The following is a 13947-nucleotide window of genomic DNA, read 5'->3' as shown; positions in this document are numbered from 1 at the left end:
ACTTCCTAAATTGTACGATGAAGGTAGTGCCACTCTGGTACCAAGTTGCTAAGAACATTATCAGAAGCGAGAATCAGAAACCAATTTCACTCACGGACATAGGCCCCAAATTCTGAACAATTATTGCAAATCCAATTATAGCAAAATATAGAAATAACAACATGTTGGAACCAAAGTAGGGTTTATGCCATTAATCAATATAACTCACCAACTTGACCAAATAAAGGGAATACCTTATGATCATCTTACTAGTGCAAAAAAATTAAACAAAAATATTTCTCAGAATTCAATTCGTGTTCGAGGAAAACAACACAAAACGCTCAGCGAGCAAGTCCCTTCCCTCCCTCTTTCTGTCTCTGCCTCTCCCCCCTCCCCCGGGTACAGGTGTACATTATTACTGAGCCGAGTGGACATGTGTGGGAATCACGGGAGTCTCTGCCTCTGCGCCCCCCCCTCCGGCCCCAACCCCCGTGGGTACAGGTGCGCATTATTATTGAGCTGAGGGCAGTAACATGCAAAGCTCCACCCTGAGCACCTGTCTACTTGTATTCCATTTCATTCTCACCTGTTTGTAAGACACAAATCACCAGCCCTCTCTGATGACGAGGAACTTGTGGCTTGGACGGGTTGGGTGACTTGGCCAACGGTGCCGAGCTGTAGGCCAGGTCCACTGACCCAGACTTCTGGACTCAATGGACACAGCAAGTGGACAGCCTGGCCGGAAGCTCCAAATCAACATCTTCAGGGGGTACAGTAACCAAATCTACCTTTACCATTCTCAATAGCATGATGGAAATCCATTTCCTGCCACGGCCTTCCGTTGACGTCCCCGGCCAGGCAGAAGGCGTGTTGGGGCTGCGGGCTTCCCCGGAGAACAAGCGTGGTGGCTGTGGTGACAAGAAGGGCTCGCCTGCCTCCGTGGCTTCCCGTGCTCGAAGATGCCACCCTCGACCCACAGCGGGAGCCTTCTGAGAATGTAATTTATGATTTGAGTGGTTGACAAGGGTGGTCACCGTCTGATCCCATCTTGCTCCTTTGATTTATGAAGTTGGGGACCGATATTGAAGCTGTGCCATTTTACGCGTTATAGCATTGATTTAAAAGTCATTCAGCTGATGGATAGTTTGTGTCAGTGAAATATAAATCACGGTCTAATTTATAGATCATTCAATTCCCCTCTGTGCTGGCAATTTTCTTTTCAATATAAGGTCCGATTTTGTTTATTTATCTGTAAAGAGGAAAAATTTGAGTTGAACAGATGACATCCCCAGTCAAAGAGCTCTTTGGAATCTCCCTAAAGATGCCAGTGGTTACTTCCTCACGGCTTTTCTGCTTCACAGATGCACTGAATCTTCTGTTGGCTTCCTTGGTACCCGTCACTGCATTTTGCGTGACACACCTGGAATGAGGTGTCTCCAGTCAAAGGTAGCGTTTTACTTGGAGCAGGAGCTGGGCTCTTCTGCTTTCCAGAAGCTTTGAACTGCGGTGTCGGTAGAGAATTGACCTCCAGGTCCTGCCTGACCTCCACTCACTCACAGATTCCCGCATCTTAACCGTTTTGTGATGCAGAGAAGGGAGGTCTGTCTTTTGAGTTGCCAACACTCTCCAGGACATAGGGTGACGGGCGGCTGGGTGTGGTGAATCAAAGCAGACTTCTGAACAAAGTAGGCCTGGGTTCGAATCTGCATTCTGCAATTCAGCTGCCGCGCGGCTGTGAAAAGACGCTAGGTCTCCACGAGCTTCCGCCTCCACCCTTGTCACAGCAGAGCTTTCTCAGGATCGCTGTGAGGGTCGGGGCCACAGACACAAAATGTCCGTACACAGTAGCGTGCGAATGAATAGCAGCAATAGTTGTTGGGAGAGAATAGGGGACTTCTAAAAATTTACCCCAAATAGGGTAATTTAAGAAAAATAGTCGTAAAATCCTTGGTGGCTGAAATCTCAGAACATGATTCAGGAAACCAAGTATTCACCGGTAATTCCTTCCCTTCAGGAGCAGCTGAGGAACTGTCTGCGCCTGGGGTTCCCAGAGCGCCTCCTCAGGGGGTCCCGGAACAGATTAGGTCAGTGGGAGAGGAGCTGCGAGGTTGGGCAGGGGGGCTCTCCGAGCTGCCTTTACATTAGGATCCAAGGACCCCAGGGGCAGCTCAGGGCCAGGTGCCTGGAGGGAGGTACCCGAGGCAGGATTCAGGGAGTCAGGATCTCTTCGCCCCCAAGGGGGAGAGGCCCCAAAGGCCTCCAAGAGGAGGTGAGGGACCCTGCGTCCCGGGCCAGGGGCTGCCCTGGGGACCTGGGGTGACAGGTGCCTTGTGCCGGGAGCCTTTGGAAGGGGCGGGGCTGGGCTAGAGGGGCTTCTGCTCAGCCAGGCACTGACCCCGCGCCCCCAGGTCAGGCCTTGCTGAGCCACCTCCTAGAAGGGAGCCAGCTCCCGGCCTTTCCAGGACAGAGTAGGGGGTGGGAAGGGGCGCAGCGGGTGACCCGGAGGAAGGAGGAATCCCGGAGCAGCTGCCCAGACCCCGGGAGGGGCGGAGAAGGGCCCTTCCCCTCCTCGCGCCCTCACCTTCCTTAAGACCTTCGGAGACCCCCGCCCCTCCCCCGCGACCTCCCCGCCCCGCCCCGCACAGCCTTTCCGCGGCTGCGCAGTGGCCCTGCGCCGACCCCCACCACCCCACCCTGTGCCTCCGCGCGGGCTCCTCCTCCCCGCACAGTCCCGCCCCCGTGCCGCCCCTGTCCCCCCCCACCGGGTGCGCTCCTCGAGTCAGCCCAGCGGTGTCGCCGTTGCCCTTGGAACCGGGCCACCCGCGCAGCCCCACTTTGGGGGTGTCGTTTCCAGCAGAGACGGGACCCCAGGTTGGGGGAGCGTGAGGTCAGAGAGCACGTGCGGGGAGAACGGACGTGCGGTCCAGGGCGTCCGCCTGGAGTCAGGGGTCGGGGTCAGTCCCGGGGAAGCAGGGTGGGGCTCACAGCCCTTTGCTCCCCGCAGGGGATTGCGGGTCCCTGTGAGCGACGCAGTCCTGGGCAGGTGTCCGCTGGGCAGTGTGTGTCCCACAGCTGCCTCCCAGGTCAGAGCCCCGCGGGCTGGACCGTGGACCCTGCGGGCTGGCGACAGGACAGCCATCTGCCCAAGAAGACAGGAGCCACAGCCACTGTAGAGGAGACACTGCCCATCTGGAGGGGCCTGGGGTGGCTGGACGGTCAGAGCTTCAGCTAAGAAGCTGAGGGTGGCCCAGGGGAGGGAGGACGTCGTTGGGGGAGCCCTGCCGAAGGCCGTAGCCAGGTGGTTGCTCTGTGATGTTTCCAATCTTTAAAAAAGGTATTTGGGGAAATCTTTGTTGGATGCAGTATTCTTTGCATTTGGTGCCCTCTCCCTGCCCGAATTTATTGGGCCGTGGTTGACAAATAACATTAAGCAAGTCACAGATGACAGTATTGCAAACTGGTGACCATAGTAAGGTTGTCTACCATCCACCTGCCCACATAGCCACTGTGAGTGTGTGCATGTGTGTGTGTGTGTGGAGAGGACTCTTGGCAGCTTCCAAATACGCAAGGCAGTTTGGCTAACTGTAGCCCCCGCAAGGATCCCTGGGTCTCCAGGGCGTAGTCAGCGTAGGCCTGGAGTGCCTGGCTCTGTGGCCAACGACCCCCAGCCCTCCCCTCGCTCGGTTTTTGGCACCTGCTGTCCCGTGTGGGGTTGTCTTTGCCTTCCTTATTCCTCTTTCGTATTTCTTTCAGTTTCTCTCCATCTCCTCACCTATTTTTATTACAAAAACGCTCCCCCTTCCAATGTGAATTGTCTTGTCATTATTTTACTCATTTTTGTGTTCCTTGTATTTTAGCTCATTCCTCGCTTCTGGGATGTTTTCCCTTATTTCTTACATCCTCGGCAATATGAGCTCATTTCTGAATTGTCTGATTTTGAACGCTCTCGTCCCCACGTGGCGTAACATTCATCTGTGGCATTTACTTGGTTTTGGAGTCGGGAGGTCACAGTTTATATTTGTGGTGTGGGCACGTCTTCACGTGTGTCTTCACCATCTCTAGGGACGCTGTTGTGTTCTGTGTCCTTTGTCATGTGATGACTCGGTATTCTCATACTGATTTCACCTTGATCCTCTGCTGCTTATGTTTTGTGTAAAACTGATTTCCCTAAACTTTTGGAAGGAGGCACGCCCAGCACTCCTCACTTCACAGAATTCCGTCTCCTGTTTTCCTGCAGTTTGAAAAAACTACAGTGGCCCGAGGCTGCCTGACTCTGTCCCTCCTGTTGCCCCTGACATGGGGGCCCTGTCCTGAAGGAGGGCCCTGGGCATCTATCTGTTTTGCAGTTTGTTTTCTCAAAATGTGTAAGCAAAGAGTGGAAGCCGCCTGAAAGGGACTCTGATTCTTACGGCGTTCTTTTCCAAAAACATGTTCTGATTCTGCATCTTGAGTTCTGTGTCTGGATTGTCACATTGCAGGATCCTGTCATAGACACGTGTATTATTGTGAACGGTGCCTGCCCCGCCCCAGCACACACTAGTTTCTTCATTGGACACAGCGAAGGACGGTGCCTCTTTTCCCGTGGCCCCTCTTGAGGAGGACTGTCTGCGCTCAGGCTGGATGATCCTCGTGCGGCCCAACAAGTGTGCACGGGAGCTGAGGCCGCGGGCACATTCTGCAGGTGAACAGCGTTCTGCAGGTGAGCGAAGGCCGGCTCTCCTGGCCAACCGGGGAAGCGGTGCACCTGTTCCCCCCTTCCTTTCTGGAGCTGCCCTCTCCCGCCACGTCAGAACCCCTGTCCTGTGCATCCTGTCCCCACCTGGCCCTCTGTGCTCAGCTGCTTTCCCGTGTGCCGGCCTGGTGAATTACGCCCCGTCACCTGTCCATGGGTCCTGTCCTCACGGATGGGATATGTCCTAAGGATCTAGCCACCATATGCTGGCTTTTCAAGGAGGAACATTCTGGAAGGTGTTAGTAACTTCCTTAAATCTGGGTCAACACACTTAGCAAATTTCCTGAGGACCATTTCCTGGTTGTTTTACTTGTTGGATTTTAACGTGTGTGTGTGTGTGTGTGTGTGTGTGTGTGTATTTAATACTGTATTTTCAATTGGTACATGGTGCTGATTAGGTTCCTGTGTTCAGGTAGCCAATTAGCTGAGAAGTTGGTTTTGTGTGAATTTATTTAAAAGATGCTCTATATTGTAATTAATTGTATTAAATAAATTCGTACAAAGCTTAGTGAAGCCGGAAGACTTACACAGCCATCTGTTCAGGGGAAGTACCCTGTTGATGTCGTAATCCTTTATGGAAATTAGTAATAAAGTAATTACATTGACCTTTCAGGTTAGGTTGCCTTTTTTTAAAGTAAACTTTTATTTTGGAATAGTCTTCGATACACAGAAAACTTTGAAAAAGAACAGACTTCTCATGCCTCTTCTCTCAGGGCCCCGTACACACTTATCACCACTAGGGAACCGGCCTTGGGACATCCGCTAACTGATCTCCTTTGTTCTGATCTTACCAGTTTTTCCAGAATATCTTTTTTCCCCTGTTTTTGGCTCCAGCATCTAATCTGGAATGCCACATTGTATTTAAAATTTTTGTTATTTTTGACGTGGAGTTCTGTGGAAGCATGGGTGAACAGTTAGAAGAGACTTTGTAGAAGAAAGGAAAAGCCCGCTCGGGGCGCTGGCCTCACACCCGGGACGTGACTCTGCCGGTCCCTCCTGAGGCCTGGAGCTCCTGCAACAGCACGGAGATTTCACCTTTTAGCAGAAGAGTGGGTGTGCGTACCATAAACAGTAATCCTGAGCAAGATGTACCTGAAGGTATATCGTGTTTCCCAGGAAGCTGTTCCAGGTTCGCACTGAGGCAAATAAGTCACGCACGCTTAGGGCGGTCACCCTCACGGAGGGGTCTTTGGGGGTGACCTCTGCACGTCTTAGGTAATGCACGGTCCCCCTCCCCCATCCATGTGGGCGCCTCTGTGCCTTGGCCCTCGCTCGGCCTTCAGGTTTAAGGGTAAGGATTGAGTCCTACGGAGGCTTTGGCCGTGAGACGGTCTCAGCCTGAGAAAGTGATGAGCGGGGCTCCCTTTCCCTCCCCTCAAACCCCAGGTGTCTGCCTTCACCTTGAGGAGCAGAATCGGCGTGGCCGGAGGCTGGAACACGCAGCCTCACCGGGGACAGGTGCATGTAGCGGGGAAGCGGACAGCCTGTGGAAATCCTCAGTCTGCTTCCGTCGATCTCGAAACGGAGATGGCTTTGACCCAGCACACAGAGTCACGTGGAAAGTTCACCAGGTAAGAACGTAGGTGCCCACCTTGACGTCGCGCTATCTCGGGTGGTGTCTAACAGCCCGAAGGAGAGCTCACCGTGGGCTCAGAGCGCGAGAGGAAGCGGGAGACGGGAATGAGGACAACCGGAGTCCTTTTTTCGTGCTGTTCCTGAAGGAAAGGGACGCAGACGATAAATAATACTGAGCGCAACTCCTCACCTACGTGTGCGGCCCCCACGCAGGCGCTGTCCCCGCCCTCCCACCAGCCTGGCACCCAGTGCTTCTAGTCTGCCCCCCGGGGGCTTATTTGTACGGAAAGGGGCCCTGCACGTGATGGTGAATCTGCTTAGAGACGATGAAGGCTCGACTGGGTGGCAGTTGAAACGTTTGTGACATACTTTGCCGTATTTCCAAACCCGGTGTCACTTGCGTAGTTAATCGTGACGTTGCGCCCTCCGGGAGGAGCGAGGGTTCGTGTCGTTTGTTCGTGAGGAAGAGACACTCCGTCTGGAGAGCCTTCCTGTGTTGTGCTGGGGCGCTCTCTTCCAAACAGCACCTCTGTTGCCCAACCATCGGAGAACAAAGCACGTTCCTCCCCAGTCGGGAAACAGAGCCGGACTTCATCCTACCCGAGTGTGTTCCCTCTGGGACTAGTGTGATGAGCCGGGTGGTACGATAAGGGTTCCTGGGGTGAATGGGCCTCTCTGATCCCCGAGAGACGGAGAGCAGATGGGCAAAGGGGTCCAGTACCTGGGCACGCGTGGGGTGGACACGGGCTCTCCTGCAGCACTTTGGGGCTCCCCCTCTCGGGTGAGATTTGGCTCCGCAGCAGCCTTGTCCTAGCGCCAAGAGAGCGCTCTGTGTTTGGTGCGGAGAGATAGAGGCTAAGGCATTTCGTCGCCATATTATTCAATGAACCGCCCAAGCGTGGGCCGTGTGGTTAGAAAAGATAGAGAGGCTTTGAATTCTTCTATAGTGTTGACCAATAATGTCACGGACCCGAGCTAGAAGATTTTCCTGATTTCATGCTTGAAGTACCAGGCACAGCCTTTGGCACCGGCCCCCAAAGCTCCAGCGACTGCCCAGACAGGCTCTGATGCCTCGCGGGTCGAACTGGAGGAAATTTCGTTTCCCGGAGCCAGCAGCAAGCTGGAAAAAGAGAATCCCGTTCATCGAGCTTCTCTTAAAGCGAAAGCTCGACAGGCTGCTGGTGTCAGTTCACGTGTATCACCCAGCCTTCCTTGTCCCAGGGGCAGCCCCGCGTGTCCCAGGTCGGTGGTTCGGGTGGCCCTGCTGGAGCCGTGTGGATCCCAGCGTTAAAGCGTTGACAGGCGTCTAGGACCGAGGGCGTGTTCCTGCCATTGAGAGTTGAAGCTCTGCTTTCTAGGAGGCTTACTCTTCTCGCTCTTCCGTTCATCAACTTAAAAAAATGTTTAATGTTTATTTTTGAGAGAGACAGAGAGAAAGAGAGAGAGGGAGACAGAGCATGAGCAGGGGAGGGGCAGAGGGAGAGGGAGACACAGAATCCGAAACAGACTCCAGGCTCCGAGCTGTCAGCACAGAGCCTGACCTGGGGCTCGAGCCCACAAACCATGAGATCATGAGCTGAGCCGAAGTCGGAGGCCTAACTGACTGAGCCACCCAGGCGCCCCATTTTTTTTAAAGTAGGCTTCACATCCAGCACAGAGCCCTATGTGGGGCTTGGACTCATGACCCTGGAATCAAGACCTGAGCTGGGATCAAGAGTCAGATGCTGAACTGACTGAGCCTCCCAGGTGCCCTATCCATTTCTCAACTCTTGTCAAATATGTTCCCTCTGGTTATCTTTTTCCCCAATTTATGAAGAAGATCACCCAAATGAGCACTGTATTTTTCTTAGTCTACCCTGGTAGTGTGCCTGTAATCTCCAGCAATTGGACTTCGGGGAGAAAAAGCGTGATTGGTTGTTTTTGCTGAATGCTGTGGTGTAAATACTCCCACCAGGCTGATTCCAAGCCCCCTACGTGCCGTCACCCAGCGGGCAGGCAGCTCACTGCCCCCCAAGAGCCCGCAGGAGCCGCCGTGTTGCACCCGCTCACCACTGTGCTGCTGCTCGAGGGTGAGCCTCCAGGTGAGGGCCTGGCCTGTGACTGCGCCTCCGCCTCCGAGGGACCGATGACCTTTTCTTGTTTATGGTTATGTATTGGGCTTTGTTTTCTAAGAAGGTGCTGATCCTAGAAAGTATGGCTGGGTCCCCCTGGGGGTTGGAAGGACGCCCCATGCTGGTGGTGGCGAGTGATGAACCGTGACCTATTGCTGAGAAATAGTATAACTTTCCTTAGTTCATTCACCGTCATGGAAACGTGTTGTTTTAAAACCACACGATGGGTCATCGGGACCTAGCGCTAGGGGTCGTGCTCACCAGGATTAAAATCCTAGCTCTCCTTGGCCTGGAGGACATTATGTGAGGTGAGTTCTGAGCCTGAAATGCCACCTCTTTCGGGTTGTGAGGGTTTGCTGAGATAACATACGCAAAGCTCGTCGCCCAGGGCCTGTCGCACACTCCACGCTCAGTAAGAGCTAGTTTGTATCTGAAATCTGCTTTCTTCACAAGGGAGTACCTGTAGAAATCCTGCAGAACATCTATAAAGGAATGTGAATTCACCCTCCAGGTGCTAATAGTCCAGCAGGGAAGTGACGGTCACCGCGGTGTCCGGGGAAGGCGTCCCGGTGCCATCTGTTGAGTGACTCAGGCAGGCAGGCGCCGAGTGCCTGGCTGCTCAGGGGGACGGGGTCTTATCGGCCGAGAGGGTGATGTGTGCGGCCAGCCGTGAAGCCGGGGTGGTGTTGTCATGTGCGGAGGGGAGACTACGCCATGATAGAGATCGTGAGGTTTGTTTTCCAGAGAGAGAGATTTGAGGTTTGGCATTTGTTGTATAGAGGCTCCCACGAAAAACCTATTTCCATTTGTTTCACATTGAAGTAGGAGATAGAAAGCAGCTTAGGTAGGAGTTCCTCAAATTGTAAGCATCAAAAAAATTGAGATCAGAAAACAGTATTTTGTGTTTCGAAGATGTATTTTTGTATCATTCAAACGCCGCGGCACACTGTAATTTGAGGTCGACGGTAGCTGAGTGTTGAGTGTGGAGGTCGAACACTCGGGGCCGGGACGGGGCTCGGGCCCAGCCGGATCCGGTGCGGCCACACCTGTTCCCTGGGTCGTCGCCGGCTCAGCTCTCTGCTGTTGCTGACACCTGGCTTTCCTGTGTCACAACCGCATCTGAGTTTCCTGCTCTCTCCCCGCTCTCTGCTCTGTCACTTTCCCTGCAGGAATCTAGCAAGATGTCATCTTACCCAGATCTTGGTGTCTTTGTCCAAGAAAGAGAGAGTAGAATCTAACTCACGGGGAGATTTTGTGGACATTAAAAATTTTAAATGGTTGTAGACATTTAAAAGTGCAACATAAACGTTAACGACTGTTGGTATTGTCATTTTAGACCCTAAAAATAGAGTCAGGACTCATTCTTCTTCTTTTTTTTTTTTAACTTTTTTAAATGTTTTATTTATTCTTGAGAGAGAGACAGAGAGAGACAGAGTGAGCAGGGGAGGGGCAGAGACAGAGGGAGACACAGAGTCCGAAGCAGGCTCCAGAGTCTGAGCTGTCAGCACAGAGCCAGACATGGGCCTCGAACCCACAAGCTGTGAGATCATGAGCTTAGCCGAAGTCAGATACTCAACCGACTGAGCCACCCAGGTGCCCTGACTCTCCCTTCTTTCTAATGGAGTTCTTCTGAACTGACCAGGGGAAAATGTCCTTCCTCGATCCCACAATAATACAGTCTCATCAACCTTGAGACACACATCTCTGTTCAGTCAAAGTCCATAGAAGAAGGTCCATAAAGGACTCAGAAATTGGAATCATTGATCATGGATCATAAAATAACAAGTTAAGAAGAGGGTTGGAAATATTTGCAGGGATCAGGAAAAATTTTAAAGTGGCATAACTAATTTGTACAAGAATTAAGTAGAACTTTTAGAAATGATATATTTAAAAAACTGATGCATATAAAAAACCCAATAGATGGGTTTAATATAAAATTAACACAGCGAAAGAGAGAACTAGTAAATTATAAAATAGGCCCCAAATACGCCCCGAGCAGAGAGATAAAAAAGGGAAATACAGAGTAGGTAAGTTTCATTGCGTGACTGGGGAAATGAGAGATGTATTTAATCAAAGCTTCTCAAGCAGGGCTCAGAGGGGTTGGAGCAGAGGACATGTGTGAGGGGCAGGGGTTCCCAGAACTGCTCGGAGATGCTGGTCTAGAAACTTCAGAATCCCAGCGAAACCCCAACATGGAAATTGCAGAAGGAAAGTGAACTTGACCTGACGAACAGGAAGTCCCCAGACTGAAGCAAGGAAAGAAGAAAACCAGGGCTAAGGAAAGAGCGGCTCCTTGTTGACTTGTGGGTTAACATCAAGAAGCCTGGTAGGTGTGTAATTAGAATACCAGGAAAAGAGGAAGGGCAGAAATATTTGAATAAATAATGACTGAATTTAACTAAATTGAGTACATAGCGACATAAGCTGTGAACTCATGGAGACAAAAGGAGACTAGACAAATAGGGAATTGCAGGTGAAGGTCCCGCCATTCTCGCTGTGGCGGGGTCAGCGGCGCCCCGTGGCAGGTGCATGTTTGGCCCGCGGTATTGTCTACCTGGCACTCCAGAGCCGAGACGACAGACCTCAGCCCTGCCCCGTCCACAGGCACGCTCCGTGGAGGAGGGGACACGGACACCTGGCGACAGGTCCCAACACATTTAAATGGATTGAAATCACACAGTATGTGTCCTCTCACCGCAAAATACTGAAGTTAGAAATCAAGAACAAACAGGCATCAGAGAATCCCCAAACAGTTGAGAATTAAGTGATGTGTTTCTAAATAACCATTGTTTCAGTGAAGAACTCACAAAGGGCACGAAAAACATTTTGTATGAGTGATAATGAGCGGTTCATGGTCTGCAAGAAAGCAGTGCTTAGATGGAAATTTATAACCTTAAATACCTACATTAGGAAAAAAGAAAAGATTCGAATCAGTGCCGAGCTTCCACCTGAAGACTCAGTAAAGGAAAGGTAAATTGAACTGGAAGTAAGTAGAAGGAAGAAATAATAAAGGTAAAATCAGAAATCAATAACACAGCCAGAGAAAATTAATGGCCGTAAAAGTTGTTCTTTGGAAAGGTCAATGAAATGATAAGGCTCGGGTAAACTGATCAAGCAAAGAGGTGGAGAACACAAGTTACCCATCTCAGGAACACAAGAGGGGCCACCGCCACAATGTTTCATAAATTAAATCGATAAGGACACACTGTGGGAAATTACGACAATAAATTAAGCCGCTTCGGTGAAAAGGACAAATGCACAGCCAGGCACGAATCACCAAAGCCGACGGAGAGAAGCGGGAAACACGAGCCGTCCACGGCTCAGAACAGGTGCGCGCTTTCCAGGTGTCTTCATCGCGGTGTGCAGCTCACAGTCCGCTGCTCTGACTCGAACGACCGTCTTGGCCGTGGTTCTTCGTGTCTACGCTTGAGATCAGACCCCGCCTGACTTGTTTTCCCGTTTGTCTGAATCCTGACTCATAGTCAGACCCAGCTTGTTAGATCACACTTTCTCTAAGAGCGTTAGATCAAACAAGGACGCTCTGTCTTCCCGGTGTCCCTCGTCAGAGAGCTTAAAAACGAACTCTCAGGGTAACGTCCAGGAAAACCAGGCTGAGCCAATGTGCGTTACTGCCACAGTGTGGCTGGTGCCCGCGGCGTCTTGTGACCGGCCAGGGGAGATCACGGTGGTGTCCAGGACTGCTTCGACCCATTTATCACCATCTCTTAAAACCTGGCAAAACCGAGGGGGCAAAGCAGGGGGCTTGAGGGGAGCAGCCGCGACAGGGACAGGAGGCCAGCGTCTGCGGGTCATTACCTGGCCTGTTCACGCCCAGGTGCAAAGGCAAGAGACAAGTCTCCTGGCTCTGGCTCCACTCACAGCTTCACAGAATTCGTAGGAAAGCGCCTGGGGAGAGACCCGTTCTGCCCCAATCTTTCACTTCACTGTTTGCTCTGTTTTTGGGCCATCTGCAAAGGCGTTTTCCGTTGATTTTGTGCGTCTCTGAAGAGCTGGAGGAAGCCATACGCAGCCGCCCACTGGAAGACGTGGTTTTGCCGCAGTGTTTCTTGGGGGTTACCCTGGGCACTCCACGGGAAGGTTAAACTGCCAGACGTAATTAGCAATGCCTCTTTTAAATTCTGGATGGTTCCAGGGCCTCTTGTGACAGGCTCCGTTGCAGCAGGCTCTTGGCTGTGACATTTCACATCCTAAACATTCTGTTTTCCTTAAGCACTGCATACAAATGACTAAGATTAAGAGAATGTCAAATAAGAAGAGATGTGGGCTTCCAGAAATAGAATGTTGTAGCAAATGTGCGGGCCTTCCTGCCTCTGACTACCTGCACGTGTGTGCGTGTGTGCATGTGTGTGCGTGTGAGCGCAGGCGTGTGGTGTTGTGTGCAAGTCTGGTGCAGAACTAGCAATAAGCGATTCAGTTAAGTAACCTACTTTCCCCATCATGGCCCCACGACGCCACGGCCATCACACCGTGTCACCCCACGTCCACGCGGCCTGCGGGCTGCCCCTGAGCCTCACCTGTGTCTGCCCGTGGCCTGCACAGCTCAACCTCTGGTTGAGGGGGGAGCAGTCGATGGACGGAGAGGCCGGAGACGGCAGGGTGGGCAGGTGGTGAGCAGCAAGGCCCCGGGGCCGGGAGGCCCGCAGCGGTGGGCCAGCCTTGGGCGGTGGCTCCCTGTGGTCTCCAGGGGTCATCCAACTGCCCATTGGGAAGAGGACAAGGGCTCAGCCTCCGGAAGGGAGCAGCGTCCTTGGGAAGAGAGCGTTGTGTGCGTCCCCAAGCTGGCAGCAGAGCGGTGGAGGGTGGCCGTGGGGCCTGTGGTCACCAAGGGCACGAGAGGGCATTTTCATAGCACTCAAGGTGACGGGGCGAGGAGGCCTCGGTGGAAGAGGCCCAGCTGGCACGTCGCGGCCCATGTCTAGTCTGAACTAGTGCTCCAGGGCCCAGAGCTGCTGTTCGGCGTCAGGTTGGGGGTGTCACAGGGCTGGTGGCCCCCGGGGCTGGGCCGGGCCGGTTTAGCAGGTGTGCTACTGGACCCCACACTGCACGTTCAGCCCCGAGGGCTTTCCTTTCTTCCTGGACCACAGCTCTCTGACGGCTCAGGACGGACGAGGGCAGAGCCCGGCAGCCGGCAGCAGCGAGCCCCGTTTCCGGGCCTGGCCCGCTCTCCGGGGAGCCCGCCTGGGTGACCGCATTCTCTTAGATGGCCTTGCCGTGCAGCCCGCACCTCATAAATAACCCACCAGCCACTCTTCTGCTCCATCACCCCAGCCGCAAGCAGAGAGGTGACGTTCCTCCTAGGAGCCCAGGCGAGCTAGACCACAGACAAGCGGTCGGGTGCCGCGCAGGAAGCTTTTAGCGGCACGGCTTCCGGGGGGCACCCTGAGAGCCTGGAGACCTGTGTCCCCTCTGGTTCTGCAGGTGACACGTGGGGCCATGCCGTGCAGCCCCTGAATCACAACGTTTTGTTGGGGGGGCAGTGATTTTCCCCACACACCTCCAATGTGGTTTACTGTACCTGTGTTTAACCTC

At 52.9% G+C, this 13947-nt stretch overlaps 1 protein-coding gene across 2 annotated transcripts in view; it reads left to right on the top strand.

Moving 5' to 3' along the window:
- The first annotated feature begins 2701 nt into the window (after positions 1–2701).
- The window catches only part of LOC106985129 (uncharacterized), a 36221-nt gene continuing 24975 nt past the window's right edge, over positions 2702–13947 (top strand). Inside the window, exons 1-3 of one of the 2 annotated variants that reach the window (XM_027073724.2) lie at positions 2702–2933; positions 4458–4678; positions 6098–6282. In XM_027073724.2, the coding sequence (XP_026929525.1) occupies positions 4600–4678; positions 6098–6282 (264 nt within the window). In that variant the 5' untranslated portion in view covers positions 2702–2933; positions 4458–4599. The remainder of the gene's footprint in view (positions 2934–4457; positions 4679–6097; positions 6283–13947) is intronic. The other variant, XM_015083326.3, reaches the window with a different exon arrangement.

The sequence above is a fragment of the Acinonyx jubatus genome, chromosome A1, assembly GCF_027475565.1.
Source record: "Acinonyx jubatus isolate Ajub_Pintada_27869175 chromosome A1, VMU_Ajub_asm_v1.0, whole genome shotgun sequence".
Classification (NCBI taxonomy): Eukaryota; Metazoa; Chordata; class Mammalia; order Carnivora; family Felidae; genus Acinonyx; species Acinonyx jubatus.
This window is presented reverse-complemented; position numbering and strand designations above follow the sequence as displayed.